This window comes from Mus pahari, chromosome 17 (assembly GCF_900095145.1).
Source record: "Mus pahari chromosome 17, PAHARI_EIJ_v1.1, whole genome shotgun sequence".
NCBI classification, from domain to species: domain Eukaryota; kingdom Metazoa; phylum Chordata; class Mammalia; order Rodentia; family Muridae; genus Mus; species Mus pahari.
Window position 1 is genome coordinate 66,735,946 of NC_034606.1, and position 16,028 is coordinate 66,751,973.

The 16,028-nt window shown below is 50.1% G+C and overlaps 2 protein-coding genes across 13 annotated transcripts in view; one reads left to right on the forward strand and one right to left on the reverse strand.

Moving 5' to 3' along the window:
* Window positions 1–5,464, reverse strand: part of Csad (cysteine sulfinic acid decarboxylase) — a 28,668-nt gene extending 23,204 nt beyond the window's left edge. The window contains exon 1 of the mRNA XM_029547954.1: window positions 5,319–5,464. The gene's annotated coding sequence lies outside the window, so the exon portion shown is untranslated. The remainder of the gene's footprint in view (window positions 1–5,318) is intronic.
* Window positions 4,780–15,810, forward strand: Znf740 (zinc finger protein 740). Of its 12 annotated transcripts, none has more exons than XM_029547958.1 (8): window positions 4,782–4,991; window positions 5,758–6,271; window positions 6,415–6,491; window positions 8,777–8,926; window positions 9,238–9,363; window positions 9,767–9,928; window positions 10,172–10,290; window positions 12,827–15,810. In XM_029547958.1, exons 4-8 carry the CDS (start codon window positions 8,843–8,845, stop codon window positions 12,930–12,932), a joined length of 597 nt encoding a protein of 198 aa, XP_029403818.1. In that variant the 5' UTR covers window positions 4,782–4,991; window positions 5,758–6,271; window positions 6,415–6,491; window positions 8,777–8,842; the 3' UTR covers window positions 12,933–15,810. The 12 variants fall into 12 exon arrangements, with proteins under 12 accessions (XP_029403817.1, XP_029403815.1, XP_029403816.1 ...); XM_029547959.1 differs by having other exon boundaries at window positions 5,758–6,068; XM_021216962.2 differs by having other exon boundaries at window positions 4,788–4,991; window positions 9,274–9,363; window positions 9,767–9,890.
* Window positions 15,811–16,028: the final 218 nt, after the last annotated feature.

Sequence of the window (16,028 nt, forward strand, 5' to 3'; positions counted from 1 at the left end):
AAAAAAAAAAAAAAAAAAAAAAAAAAAAAAAAAAAAAGCTAAGAAGGAGCTGGGGATATTACTTTTGTGATGGGCAAGGTCCTCCGTTCAATCCCCAGCATCACAAAACAAAAACAAAAATTCCAAATTACATACACTGCCAGGCTCCAGGAAATGTCCCTTGTACATCATCCTATTTCCCAACTTCTTTAGTCAGTCTCAGTCTCATCAAAGGTCTAAGGGATGGCAAAGAGAGCTAGGCAGCTTGCTTCTATTATGCAACCCATGCTGGCCCTCAAGAGAATGGGTTCAGCTTGTTCAGCAAACATTGACTGTCTATGTCTGCCGCTTGACTGGCAACTGTCCCAGGGACTGTGTTTGTCCTGTGGGTTCCAACTAGCAGCCAGCAGAGGAACCCAGATCCAACCTGAAGGCAAAAGCATGTAATGGAGCAGGCACACACTCCGGAGAGGCACTGATGTAGTCTGAACACCTGCCCAGTCCAGACGCTCAGGTGAAAGCCACGTTCAGGTAGTGCTGACAGGCACACACTCATCAGGGGTCATCACTGCAGTATCTGCTTATGTGATGGAGAGAGTCTGAAAGAGGCTGAGTTAGAGACCCTGCACCAGAGGAGCCCTGCCTGAGGGCAAAGAGATCTGGAGAGTTAGGTACCTCCAAAAGTTCTTTCAACTAGGTTTACTGTTAGAAAACTAACCAACTGCGCCCCTCAAGATGGCTCAGCAGGTAAAGCCACTTGCTCTCAAGCCCCTGGACCCATGTGATAGAAAGGGAAAACAAACCCTCAAAAGTTGTCCTCTGAGCTGGGCAGTGGTGGCGCACGCCTTTAATCCCAGCACTTGGGAGGCAGAGGCCAGCCTGGTCTACAGAGTGAGTTCCAGGACAACCAGGGCTACACAGAGAAACCCTGTCTCGGAAAAAAAAAAAAAAAAAAAAAGTTGTCCTCTGGCAATGCATTGTGACACCTGTCTTTAATTCCAGCACTTGGGAGGAAGAGGCAGGCAAAATTTTGTGAGTTCAAGGCTAGCCTGGCCTACATAGAGTTCCAAGAAAGCCAGACCTACATAGATAAATCATGCTTGAGAAAAAATAAAAAGCTATGCTCTGACCTCTACATGGACACAAATGTACCCATACACACAAGTACACACAAAATAAACTTACATGTTTTAGGGCTGGAGAGATGGCTCAGTGGTTAAGAGCACCAACTGCTCTTTCGGAGGTCCTGAGCTCAATTCCCAGCAATCACATGGTGGCTCATAACCATCTGTAATGGGATCTGGTGTGTCTGAAGACAGCTACAGTGTACTCATATACATAAAATAAATAAATCTTTTAAAATATATATATGTGTTAAAGAAAAGAAGTGTGAAACTTGACATATAGCTGTGCGTCACAGCAGAATGGTTTCAAACTTCAACGTCGTGATTAAAATTGGGGCTGGGGGAGAAGAAATTGGCGGCTAGAAGAACGAACGGCTCAGTGTAAAGAATACTTATTGTCCTTGCAGAGGACCCAGGTATAGGGTCATCCGTAACTCCAGTTCAAGGGATCCAACGCCCTCCACTGCACGCATATTATGCACATACACATATAGGCGAAACATCTATATGCTTACATTACACACATGAATAGAAAGGAAAATAACAAAGTATTCACACAGCCACATTTCACATTTATTCACAGAGTCTGCATAAGTGCAAGAAGACAGCCACATAAAGATGTCCACGCAGCCCAAGCTGGTCTCACACTCACCTTTAAGTTTCAGATTCTCCTGCTTCTCCCTCTCAGTTCGTGAATCACACCTTCACTATGAACTGCTGCCTGGGTGGGGTTTGTTTTGTTTGTTTAATTTTGATTTTCCACCTTGGGACAGTCTCTCTGTGCTGTTCTAGCTTGTGAACTCCTGGGTTCAAGTGATTCTCATGCTTCAACCTCCGGGGCAGCTGAGGCTGTAGGTCTGGATCATTTCACGCAGCTTTTGTTACGAAACAATTCTTAAAATGTGAACTCACCTTAGATGTCTATCATGGACTATCTGCTGGGTTTGAAACCCAATACTTCAGGGTGAGGCAGGAGGAACTTAAGAGACTTTGAAGCCAGTGTGAGCTACAGAGTAAGAACCTATTTCAAACAAAAACAGAAAATAAAATACAGTGTATAGTACATTTTAGGTGACAAAAAAAAAAGTATGAACTCAGAAAAAGTGTCTCATTGTATAGAGTTCAGCAAACCAGTAAGACCTGGGGAGTAGTGGAACACTCAGGAGCTGGGTCTGGATGCTCTTCCAGAGGTCCTGAGTTCAATTCCCAGCAGCCACATAGTGGCTCACCATCTGTAATGGGATCCAATGCCTTCTTCTCGTGTGTCTGAAGACAGTGATGATGTACTCATATACATAAAATAAACAAATCTAAAAAAAAAACAAAACCTCAGTAACTGATGGCTTGTCTAACATGCGCCAGACCATTAATTCCAGCAAGCCCCACTATCAAAAATATAAAAACAGGGACTAGAGTGCTGGCTCAGCAGTTGAGAGCACTGGCTGCTCTTCCAGAGGACCCAGGTTCAATTCCTAGCACCCTTGTGGTGGCTCACATTGTCTGTTACTCCAGGTGGCCCATAAGCGTCAGTAACTCCATTCTAGGTATTCCACACCCTTGTCTGGCCTCTAAGGGCACCAGGCACTCAAGTGTTACACAGACATACACACAGGCAAAACATACATACACACATAAAAATTAAAAAAAATTAAATATCCAGTAACAAGAAACAATAACAAGAATGATTATCTTCAAGAGCTTGGCTAAAAGGAAAAAATATGTAGTTTTGTATTCTATAGACTGGCAATCGATTAGGTGATTCTTTGTTTTCTAAAGATTGTGGGGGCTGGTGAGATGGCTCAGTGGTTAAGAGCACTGACTGCTCTTCCAATAGGTCCTGAGTTCAAATCCCAGCAACCACATGGTGGCTCACAATCATCCGTAATGAGATCTGACACCCTCTTCTGGAGTGTCTGAAGACAGCTACAGTGTACTTATATATAATAAATAAATAAATCTTTAAAATAAAAATAAATAGTTTGTGTATCTCTAGCTGGTAGAACTTGCTATGTAGACCAGGCTGGCCTTAAACTCACAGAGATCCACCTGCTCTGCCTTTCAGGTGCTGGGATTCAAGGCATTTGTCACACTCCCTTGCTTTTTTTGTTTTGTTTTGATTTTTGGAGACAGGGTTTCTCTGTATAGCCCTGGCTGTCCTGGAACTCACTCCGTAGACCATGCTGGCCTCAAACTCAGAAATCCGCCTGCCTCTGCCTCCCAAGTGCCAGGATTAAAGGGGTGCGCCACCACTGCACAGCTACACTCCCTTGCTTAAACTAATGTTTAAAACTGTATGTTTGTTTATTATATGACTCTGTCCATGCAAGTTCAAGAGCCTGTACACACTTAGAAGTCCGAAGAGAGTGCTGTATGCCCTACCTATCACTCTGCCTATTCCTTTAGAAGCAGGGTCTCTCCCCCAACCTGGGGCTCTAATTTTCTCAGTTAAGGTGGAATCCAGCAAGTCCAGGGGATTCTCTCCAGTCTCCACCTTTGTCAGAGCAGGCTTGTTAACCTGGATAACAGAATCCAAACTCTGGTCCTCATGATTTCCCAGCAAGCATTCTTAACAGCTGGGTCATCTCGGCCGGGCAGTGGTGGCGCATGCCTTTAATCCCAGCACTTGGGAGGCAGAGGCAGGTGGATTTCTGAGTTCCAGGCCAACCTGGTCTACAGAATGAGTTCAAGGGCAGCCAGGGCTACACAGAGAAACCCTGTCTTGAAAAACAAAACAAAACAAAACAAAAACAAACAAAAAAACCATTCCTGGTGACATTTCTCTCCATTTTATGTCAGTTCCAGAATGACCCTACGGGAAATGGAACTTACTTTAGTGGTGTAAAATGGGCGGGACTGTGGTTAGGAATCCTTATGCTTTTTTGGATAGTGCTTTACTGTCTCTTAAACTCACCAGAGAGCAGTTAGAATAGAAACTGGGACTTAAGTGGAATTCACGTTTCCTTCTGCCAAGTGTGCACTAAGAATAATAGCCCATCCTCTCTAATGCTAAAAGTGGGGCGCTAGTATCCGAGGATTGGCTCAATTTTCCAAAGGCGGCCTGGCCCAGAGAACAACACGCACTTCCAAATCGCCAACAAGCCTAGTCCACTGAAAAGGAAAAAGGCCTTTTCTTGAAAGGAAGCCTAGTTTAGTTAGGTCAGGACTGCGGGGCCGGAGCACGTTTGCCTTGGGTATTGAGGGAAGTCACTGAGACTCATAGGCAGATGGTGGTTTAGTGTGTACCGCAGGACTGCGCAATGGCTTAACTCTCCTCCCAGCTGACCTCAGTCTGCAGGTCTGCACCCGACAGCAGCAAACACCGGAAAAACAGACCTGACCAAGCTTTAAAAGAAAAGATCAGAGGTACGAACCGTTCCGGCTTCTACCTGGGGCGTCAGGAGAGAGAGAGAGAGAGAGATGGAGATTCTGCAAGAACCAACCCGCCCACCCAGCGAACCTTCTCAAAGAACCTAAAGGTTCCCTAAAGGTTCCCGGCGAGCCCGGGAGCTGCCCTCAGTCAAGATGGCGGCCCGGGCGCGCGCGCGCACCACGGCGCACGCGCCGCCCTTCGCACCACCCTCCTCCGGTCCTCCCGGCCGCCCCCCTCCCGCCCGCCAGCTGCAGCTCTCCGCGCGTCCCCAGCCTCACCCCTTTCCCGAGGCCCCCCTCCTGTCCCGGCTCCGGAGCCCGGAAGTGGATGTGGCCGCTTGGCAAAGAGGGGGAGGGGAAGGGAGAAGTGCTTCCGGGGAAACGGGCCCCGGGTTGGTGTTTGTAAACTTGCCTCGGTCCCGGCGCGGGCAGCGGCGGCCGCGGGCTTGGCACGGGGTGCCTGGGGCCCGGAGGGGGCGCCGCGCGGCGGAGGAGACGGCGGGAGGCCGCGCCGGGCAGGTAGGCGCGCGCGGCGGGGAGGCAGCGTCGAGCGGGCGGGCGGGCGGGAGGGCGGGCGAGCGGGCGGGCAGCAGCTCGCAGGCCGTGGGGCGCCGCGCGCGAGGGGGGAGGGGCGCGCGGCGGAGGGAGGGGGCGCGAGGGGAGGGCCGCCCCGCCCCCACCGCCGGGGAGGGGGGCTCGCCCGGGGCAGGGGGGGCGCGGGCGCGAGCACGCAGGTCGCGCGCGGCGCGGCGCGGCGCGGCGCTCCCGGGGCTGCGCGCTGCGGCTGCCTGCAGAGCGCGCGCACACACGCCCGCCCTCCACCTCCGCGGCGGCGGGTTTACGCACCTTCGGGCCGACTCCGGGCGACGCTCACGTGCGGGCACTGCCAGCCACCCCGGCGCTCGGCGGAGGCCCCCCGAGCTTCCTTCCACCACAGTTCTGCCCTCGTCTGTGGAGTGCCAGCTTTGCAGGCCGGCCCACTCCGCACAAAAGCCCCAAAGGGCCTCCGCCCCCTTCTTCCGTTCCTAAGATGGCAAATCCCAGCACTTATTCTGTTGGCAGATCCTCTCTATAGGAGGCCCAACTTACTTTTGCTCCCGTTGGCTGCTCGCTGCTCGGTCGGCCCAGGAGGCCGGTTTCTTGTACTGACCTAGAAAGAAAGCTCTTGACTCATGTCCTCCTTTGGAGCTTCAGAACGCCCAGCAAAATAAGTTGAGGGAGCTTCGCTCGTTGTATGGCCTGAGGATGTTACACCTAAGGGCCTCATCTCCCTTTCTGGTTTCAGGTTTCTGGAACAGACCTAGAGCTTCACCAAGAGAATTCAACTTGGAAACCAAGACTGGAAGACTCTCGTTTCTTCCGACAAGAGGCAGAAGTCAGAGAGAGACTGCGGATTCTTGGGACACCTGTTTTCCTTTTGGAGGACACTGAGTTCTTTGAGAAGACAGTTCAATATGGCAAACGGACTGAAAGAACAGGGGGGAGCCATTACTGTGATTTGGTGACGGTTCTTCAAACAACAGTGTCTTAAGGAAAGCTGGACAGAGAACTTCTGAACTTTGTTGGTTCCTTAAGTGAGAAGTCAGCATGGCTCAGGTAAAAAGCTCTCGCGTCCTCCTTCAAGACCGTTCACTGGGAAGCCTCTTTGCAGTGTCACCCTTGAATTCTGCCTTAGTCAACAGTATTGACCATCCCCAGTGAGCCGAGCTCTGTATTAAGCGCCAGGGGGAGATCTAGAGGAAGGAAAGGAGACAGGCCACAGCCCCTGCCTTCAGGGAGCTTCCAGTCAAATGAAGGAGGTAGGCTATATACCACGTCACAGGCACTGATGGGCCCGTTGGCAAAGCACCTTGTGCCCGGTGTACTTTTGGTACGTGAAGTACTCGGGCATAAGGGAGTGTATAGTCTGGTGAATGCTTCATTTGTTTTTTTTTTCCAACAGGAATTTTATTGAGCTCCTGTTACATGCACGGCATTGTGTTTGGAATACAAAGATGAATAAGATTGCCCTTGTCCCCAGTAAGCTCCCAGGCTAGTTGGGGGGAGGGGGAGGGATGACGGAAAGACAGTCTGTTATTTATTTTTTTTTATTTTCACGGTGCCCTGCGTGATAGCTGGCTGGTACTAGAGACTCTGAATCTGTTGACTAAAGGAGTTCTCAATGATAGAAGGATTGTTACTGCGTGGTGGTACCTCTGGATGGGGGAAAAAAGATAAGGAGGCTTGCAGGTAGCATAGGGTTTTGCTAGATAAGAAAACAGAGAAGGGCATCTGTGTGGGCAGAGGCTTAGAGGAACGGGGCACCACCGGGTGGCTTGGTGGGTAGTTAAGGAGCAAAGGATAACAAGTGGGGGATCGTTAGAGAGACAGGGTTAGGTAGCGAAGGTGGGGGTTGCTTTCTAGAGAAGTCATCAGAGTGTGGCCCGAGGGCTTTTTGTGCTTTTCCTAAAGAGTTAGACATTATTATCCAGGGAGTGGGGAGTCCCTGAAGAATGTTAAACATCAAAGTAATGTGGTTCAGAAGATAGCTGTGGTTGTGAAGGCGGCAGGTGGCGTGGAAGGACGAGAGGACCTGAGGATGGAGGGACCGTTCTAGGCTTCTGAATGGAGAGCCATGCGCTTCTCTGAGCTTTCTCTGAGGAAACCTCTACCAGTCTCACCAGGACGGCAGCCTGATTGTAGTGGGATTGGCTTTCTTCCAAGTGCTGTAGCAGCATGCCTCTGGATCTCTTCCTTTGTCTGTCTGCAGCGTACTCCACAGCATCGTGCTTACTGTCCTGAGAGGCTTGCTTCCACCAGGCATTGACTTTGTGCTTGACACTAAGCATTTTACATCCCTCTCTCATTCTCCTTGGCCCTGTGAGGGTAGGCGCTCTGACGGGCGTTTCAGAGAGAGAGAGACTTGCCCAGAATTGCACGGCCCAAACAGCAAACCTAAGATTTTTAACTTCAGAGTTCATGGAGGTGAGAGAAGGGATCCCAAGGCACACTGATCATCTAAAAGAGTATTTTTACTAATCTGGGAGTTTGTTGACGACTATTTCTCTAAAAGACTTTCCTGAGTAAGAGAAATACATACGCTGGAGTGCCGGCACGATCGTCAGTCAGAGGGCTGTGGTTGTAAAAGGTGGTTGGTTATTTCTTAAGGCACCCCTGTTGAATTAACATTTTTAACTTTATTTAGCACACACATAGAAATGGCCTAAAGGGGGTGGGGGTAGCCAAGAGTGGTATCATATACTAATTCCTGCACTCAGGAGGCAGAGGCAGGTGGATTATCCCAGCCTGGTCTATAGAGTGAGTTTCAGGGCAGCCAGAGCTACACAGAGGAACCCTTATCTTGAAAAACCTAAGAAAAATAAAATAAATGGCCAAAGTGGTCAAAAGAAACTGTGTATTTCAACTCTAGAATCCAGAGGCTTTGTCTGCTGTAGGTGACAGCACTTAGGGAAAAGCCAAAGTGAGTAAACTTAGTAAATCTAAAATCTAATAGCAAATGCAGTTGGCGCCAGCAAAGTCTACTTGTCCGAAGTGGGCTTTGAATTCAAGCATTGCTCTGTCCTGGCACTCACTATTTAGTAAGCCCTTCCAGAGGACCCATATCAGTCCCTCACAGCTGACTACAGCTCCAGGAGATCTGATGCCCTCTTCTGCTCTCCCTGGGCACCTTACCCACATGGGGCATGCACACATACACACAACACAAAATAATAAAAATAAATCTTGCAAAAACAGAAGACGGGGTCAGCAAGATGGTTCTACAGATGAAGCATCTTGCTGTCCGCCTGACAGTGGGAGTTAGACCTCAGAAGCCACATGGTGGAATGATGGACTAACTCCTCAAGTGGTCCTTGGACCTCCACATGCTCCATGACATTGGCATGGAGGCACACACACAAAATAAAAAGAAGTAATAAAAATAAGAGAGTGTGGAAGGAAGACATTGCCCTAGGAGTTTCCAGTCTCTGGGTCAGACAGACAGATATCATAACTACCTCCAGTTAAAGCTCAGAACTGCCTTAGGTAATGTGTAACCCCACCTGCTGTTTGGTACAGTAACCACAAGTGTTGATGCTTGATTAACTCGATCTGTGCTTCTTTGCCTAAGGAATGCCAAGGGGGGAGTAGCTCCTGGTGAGACAGTGAGAAAGGACTTGAAGGAAGCAAGGCGTGTCTGTGAGGGAGTCGTTCCCTGGAGAGAATCTGAGTTGTGGCTGGGTGTAGACGTAGGTCTGTTGAGGATGGCAGCGTGTCTCTGCCCTACCCCACCAGGAGACCTGACACCTCATCTCCTTTCAACTTAGGCAAGTCTTCTGGCTTGTGAAGGCCTAGCAGGTGTGAGTTTGGTTCCCACTGCAGCCAGCAAGAAGATGATGCTGAGCCAGATTGCCAGCAAGCAGGCCGAAAACGGCGAGCGGGCAGGTAGCCCTGATGTGCTGAGGTGCTCGACTCAGGTACAGCACTTGAGTCCCTTGTGGTGCTCTGGGGTCGGGCGGCCCCAGCTCTCTGCATGGAGGCACCAGGCTGTGGCTCCTCTGGCTTTGCCTTGATTCTTCTGTTTAGGGAAGTGGGGAACTGGGATCCAGCTGGGGAGCAAGGATTTCGGGTGTCTGGAGAGCTGAGGAAGGTTCTTGTGGTACCCGCAGACTCTTAGACCAGGAGAGGGAAAGAGGAAGTTGATGCGCAGAGAGGAAGCAGGTGGTTTATCTCCTTTGCAAACTGTTTATCAAGAGACTGTGTTTGGTTTCACATTTTATATTCCCAGATGGACTGTAAGCCTAGATTTGATTTGTCTTCAAAGGGCCACCGAAAAGACGGTGATAAATCCCGCAACCGCAAAGAGGATGACAGCTTGGCTGAGGCCTCTCATTCAAAAAAGACTGTTAAAAAGGCAGGTAATGGGGAAGCCCCAGACTCACGCAGTTTGGTAATGGGAGTCTTCCCTGGTGAATCTGTGCCCTGAGTGCATCCGAGGCCACTCTGACCGTTGCCGTCCACCCTTGCCGAGCATTCTTGGTACAGGTGGGAAGCTTGGCTTATGCTCTTATAGCGGGGCAGGCGAACCCCAGCTCACTCACAGTGTTTGTTGGCTGTGGCAAGACAGCTGGTTCATCTACCCCACCTTCCTCCCTTCACGGCTCTTAGCTCAAGGGGTGTGACAGGTGACAGCACCGCCTTCCACAGTATCAAAGGTTCTCAGGTTCTCGGTCCGGCAGCTGTAATCGGTCCCAGAGTAGAATCGTCTCTGGGAAGAGGACAGAGACGCCCACATGACGCCTGATTGTTGCCCCCAGGTGGTGGTAGTGGAACAAAATGGCTCTTTTCAAGTAAAGATTCCCAAAAATTTTATTTGTGAACACTGCTTTGGAGCCTTTCGGAGCAGTTACCACCTCAAGAGGCACGTCCTTATCCACACTGGTGAGTCTGCTGTGTTCAGCACGTCCTTATCCACACTGGTGAGTCTGCTGTGTTCAGACTCGAGTTCAGATGGGAGAAGAATCTGAAGCCTGTGTTCCCACTGGCTTTGTTTTCCAGGAGAGGTTAGACATGGAGGCAGAGAGGTTGCATGGCTCTGTTTGGTGTCACTGAGACCAGCAGTTTTACGTGTTTATGGTCACTAGGTGTCTGGATGACAGCTGGAATGTATTGTCCCTGCTGTCATTTCTCTTGGTGCTCACTTCTTTTTGCCCCTGGGCCAGGTGAGAAACCATTTGAGTGTGACGTCTGTGATATGCGTTTCATCCAGAAGTACCATCTCGAACGCCACAAGCGGGTACACAGTGGTGAAAAGCCTTACCAGTGTGAACGGTGTCATCAGGTAAGCTCTCCCTGTCATCCTCCTGGAATAGGGCCAGTCTCGTCCTGGCTGACAGAGGGACCTCCTCAGTACAGTTAGCACCTCAGAAAGAGACACATCTCTGGCCTTATGGACCTCATCACAGGGAATGCTTATTAGAATATCCTAGTAATGTCATTTATTTGAGGTTTGGTTTGGTTTTTGTGGTTTTGGATTTTTGTTTGTTTTTGTTTTTCCCCAAGACAGGATCTGACCGTGTCACTCTGGCTGTCCTGGAACTCACTCTGTAGACCAGGCTGGTCTCGAACTCAGAGATCTGTCTCCCTCTGCCTCCCAAGTGCTGAGAGTAACAGCATGCACCACCACCCAGCTGCTGGGAGTGTTTAATCTCAGATCTCCTTAGGGTGGCTGGGCCACCCTCATTTCAAGTAATGGGGAGATTGAAGTTGAAAGACATTTAAGTTCCCCGAGACACAGCAGATAAGAGTAGAGTTTGGATTTAGTCCAACTTCAAAGCTCCTGCACCTAGGAAGAAGAGATGTAATCTTTGCCGTTGGGTCTGGTGTCTGATCTGAGAGTATAGGGGTGAGACTGAGGCAGACAAGGACAGCTAAGGAGAGGTGGTGGGAACTGACTCTCCTGCATGCTCTGCTCAGCTTTTCCACACTGAGCCTTCAGCAGGCTAGGATGAGTGCTGCTGCTGCTGCTGCTGCTGCTGCTGCTGCTGCTGCTGCTGCTGCTGCTGCTGCTACTGCTGCTACTCCTCCTCCTGATGACGTCGTAAGGCCGTAACCCAGCTTACCACAGACATCCTCTCCTGCCTGTAGAAAGTCTGAGCCCAACCTGGGCTGCGTGAGCCCGTCACAGTGCCAAAGATGAAAGAGTGAAATGCCACAAAGGAGCAGAGTTTGGTAGCACATGCTATAATCCCAACACTCAGGAGGCAGAGCGAGAGGGTCACAGGTTCTCAGCCAGCCTCGATGAAATAGCAAGAGGGATGTCTCCTCCTCGCAGTTTTCTGCCCTGTCGTGTTCATGCCTGAAGATGAGGCTGTGATGAGAGAGGCTGGTGGGGGCGAGTGCTTTCCAGGCATGGCCTTCTGAGGGTGTCTCCAGCGAAGCAGCTACACTGTGTTGGCTGCTTGGAACCTGTTCCCTCGGGTGAACAGACAGGTTCAGGATTGTTAGGTAATTTGCCCCATGTCATGTGACTAAGTGATAGACCCAGCATTTGAAGGCCAGGCCCTCTGGCACCAGTGCCAGCAGTGGCAGCACCTGCTGCTGATGGTGGTGATGGTGGTGATGCAGATTATGATTGTTGTGATGGCAGTGATGATGATGGTGGTGATGTTGTTGTCTTAACATATATTATTATGTATACAAAGTATGGCACAAATACGGAGGGCATAGGACAGCTTTTGGAAATTTGTTCTCCCCTTATGTTGCTTCTAGGAATCAAACTCAGGTCGTCAGGCTGAGCGACACATGGCTTGACCTGCTGAGCCATCTCATCATTCTCCCTCCTTCTGTTTTTATTCTTTTTTTTTTTTAAATTGGATATTTTCTTTATTTATATTTCAAATGTTATCCCGTTTCCTGGTTTCCCCTCCGAAAAACACCCTTTCCCCATCCCCTCCCCTGCCCCCTGGTCACCAACCCACCCACTCCCACTTTCTGGCCCTGGCATTTCCCCACACTGGGGCGTAGAGCCTTCATGACAACTAGGCCATCCTCTGCTGCATATGCAGCTGGAACCATGAGTCCCACCATGTGTGGTCTTTGGTTGGTGGTTTAGTCCCTGAGACTTCTGGGGGGTACTGGCCAGTTCATATTGTTGTTCGTCCTATGGGGCTACAAACCCCTTCATCTCCTTGTGTCCTCTCTCTAGCTCCTCTATTGGGGATCCATCCTATGCTCAGTCCAATGGATGGCTGTGAGCATCCACCTCTGTATTTGTCAGACACTGGCAGAGCCTCTCAGGAAATAGCTGTATCAGGGTCCTGTCAGCAAGCCTCCTTCCCATTTTTAAGATAGGATCTTAAGTAATCCACAGTGGCTTCCAGCTTGCCACTTAGCCAAGGATGACCTTGAACTTCTGATCTTCCTGCCTTCAGCTCCCAGGTGCTCAGATTACAGATGTACACCACCATGCTCAGTTTATAGAGTTTGGGAGGCAGAGGGAGGCAGGGGGAGTCAAGTCCAGGGCTTCATGTGTGCTAAGCAAGCAGTCTACCAACTGAGCTGCTTCCCCAGCTCCTTGAACCAGAATTTGGTTCTTTTTGTTTATTTGAGGCTAACTATCCCTGGCTGTGCTACAATTCATTATGTAGACCAGGCTAGCTTCAAACTCACAGTTACGCACCTATCTCTGCCTCCTGAGTCTTGGGATCACAGGCATTTGATACAATGCCTAGCAAAAATGAGCCTTCCTGTCCACTGCGTGCTTCTGCTGTGTAGATGCTAAGGGACCAGGAACACAGTGTACGTCCCCTCTGAGGCAGGAACTTAGTAACAGGAGACTGAGTTTCTCTTAGTGACTTAATCCTCTCTCTCCACAGTGTTTTTCTCGGACAGACCGATTACTCAGACACAAACGGATGTGCCAAGGATGCCAGTCCAAGACTTCTGATGGGCAGTTTTCTCTATAGGCACGAGGGGCCCTAGGTGGTGGGAGTGCTGAGGAGAGTCTCTGGAAGAGCATAGCCCTGTGCTCCGAGGGTCCCACCACCGCTCCCTCTGAACCTGTCCCCCTTCCTAGAGGACTGGCCCCAGGTTAGCAGAAGAGCGTCTGAGGACATCAGCTCCAGATCCCCAACTCTGTAACCAGTCTGAGACTATGAGTATCCCAGGGACACCTGCAGCACTCCTGGGCAAGGGAGCTGGTCCCTGAACCTCAGCTGAGGTGAGGTGGGGACTCAAAGGTGCAGGACCAAGACTGAAATGTTCCCACAACCTTGGACTGGAACTGGCAGCTAAAATGCAAAGGACCGGGGAGGGGTTTTTGTTTGTTCTGCTCTTGTTTTTGTTTATCCAAAAGCAATTTAAACAGGTAAACCGGGGATATAGGTAATGTGGAGGGTTAAGTCCTGAAGCCCAGCAAGGACTGTGGCTGGCCTGACCACTTCTGTCACCATAGTCCCTCTGTGTTCCACAGCCCTTACTTCCTCCTTGAAAGCAAATAGGACCGGGGCTGGCAGCTGAGCTTCCCTGGACTTCTTATACACTGTGAAGACAAAAGGAGAAACTGGGAAGAACAGACGTGGGCTGGACAAGAAGAGTAGGCATACCTTTTCTTATCTCCTCAAGAAGAGCGGTGTGGTGTCACGGGTGTTCCCATGGTTTGTGCATCACTGGGGCCTGATGGGATCAGCTCAAGTGCCTTGTGGAGGACTTGGGTGGGGTAGCCCATCCGGCTCTTTTTTCTGGGAAGTTGGTCTTGGTTGTGGTTTGTGGCTACCTCGCTTGTCCTTGACTCCAGAACCCAGGCACAGTTGAGCAGGGGTTGTGGGTGTCAGAGTGGGCTGTCCTTTTGTGTCCTCTTAGAACAAGGATAGTCCAAAGTTTTGCTAACTATGAGAAAAACAAAAATTGTGACAGTCCTTATGTGACTTGTAATGGAGCCCTCTTCCTGCCACAATCCTCTGCCTGTTCAAGTAGAGGAGCTGGAGGTCTGGTCTGGTCTTCGTCTCAGAGAACCCACCTTGGCTCCCTTCTGATAGCATCCCTGCGGAGTGGTGGGGGGGTGCTTCAAAGGAAGGCCTGCAGGAAGACACCGATGTCTGCTTTATTCTTGACCTTACTCTGTTACAGCACCCTTCTGTCTGTCTGCCCCTGGAAAGGTGATTGGATTAGTGTGTGTCTGATTTGTGAGTGCTTGTGTCCCTTTGCTTGGAAGGGATGAAAATTGTTGACTGAAGTTTATTTGGCCACCAACTTGGAGGACAGCAAGTGTAGAGCAGCCTTCCCACCCAGACCTAAAGGACGTCTGCCTCCCAGAGGTTGCTGAGAACAAGGGAACAGAGGGGCTTGTTCCAGAAGAGTGTTGAGGGGTTTCTCATTGTTGTTAGGTTGATTTAACAGTGTCCTGATCAGAGTGTTTCTAAGCCAGGGCTTCTGAGCACGTATTTTCTAAAGTGAGATAACTCTCCCTGCTAAAGAAAGGATTCTTAAGGGAGACCTTGGGGTTTCATTGAGCACTATATGGACCCCTGAGGCCTACTTCAGGTGTAATCATTGGCTTATACCTTCTGAGCACACAACCGCAGCTGTGGGTAGGAATCTGAGCTGGCGGCCTCCAGGAAGAAGTTTTGACTTGCAAATGAGAGCCAGGCAGCAACCTACCTTAAGGCCTCTTCCAGTGTAGTGGGAGGTGGTCCACCACAACTAAGGGGAAAAGGGAAAGCCTTCAGCTTTCCTCTGATAGCACCTGAGAGGAGGTCTGAGGAGGACACTGCCATGTGTTCTGGCTTCCTGCTGTCCCTCTAACGTGCTGTACAGCCTGCACCTCCGACCTTCGTCCACCTGTGGCCCCTGGGCATCCGGGCATCCATGTTCGTGTTGCACCGACCCTTTGCTGTTAGTGGGTTCTGTTGGGCTGGGATTTTTCTGTCACTCAACTCTGGGAAAGAGGATCCGTTTAGAAAGATCCTCCTAGAAATGCTTTTGAAAGTGGGATCCCTCCCTGCCACTCAAAGATGATCTGTTTGTGCTGAAAGTTGAGAGTGACCCATGCCTCTGCACGAATGAATGTGTATCCTGGGTCACAGCAGGCCCTGCAGACACTGGCCTCCTGCCTAGGTGGGAGCTGAGAGAAGGGAGAGAGAACTGGATGCATACAGACAGCCCGCCCAGAACCACACTGCCAGGGCCAGGTGTGAGAGGCTCAGAAGCTGGCAGTGGGTAAGGACAGACAGGCTCTGGGGTGGAGAGTGATACAACCACCAAGGACATCTCTGCTCTGGGGGTGTGCACAGACAGCTGCAAAGGCTCCTGGGCCTGATGCCCTCCTCTGCTGGGGTGGGTTGTTAGCACTGGACAGATGTCTCAGGTGTGTGTAGAAGGGGAAATGAGAAGGTGGGTGCTCAGACATCAGAATGTGGATGTGGGGTTGGTGGGGAGAGTAATACTGGTCCTTGGGTGAACTCCTGCACCAGTCCGTCCCATCCTGCCCTGGCTGGTGCCCGCCCTTTCCATCCGTCCCCGACAGCCTCTTGTCAATTAGCTACTGATTGTACTTCATGGCTTGACATAGAGGGTGAGAGGAGTGGGGTGCCCACACTCTGAGCCCTCCCCAGGTTCCTTCTGCCCCTGCTGTAGCCCTGGGCTTTTATCTTCAGTTCCCCTCCTACCGAGCTCCATTTTTTTTAAAATATACTTATTTTGCTAAGGGGGAGGGGACTATCAAATGGACAAGATTACTTTTAATGTAGTTTTTATAAGATGTTATAAACTTGTATCTTTTTACCATTAAAGTGCAGTGTATGTTCCTTCGTGACATATTTAGGATATTTAAATAAAAAGGATGGCGCTTTTCTACATTCCATGTCCTCTTTGAGAAGACTTGATTTGTTGGGGAAGCTTTTTCTCTAAAGGCCAGAGTGGTTTCAATGGGATGCTTTTCCTCCCTCAATACCCTACAACTTGCAACAGAGCCAGTGGCCCTGTTAAGATGTCTTTTCTCCAGAGAGAAGCATCAGAGAGGCAAAAACATGTCATTTCTGCTTTAAAAAAAGAAAAAAAAAAAAAGGCTCTCAACAGCCT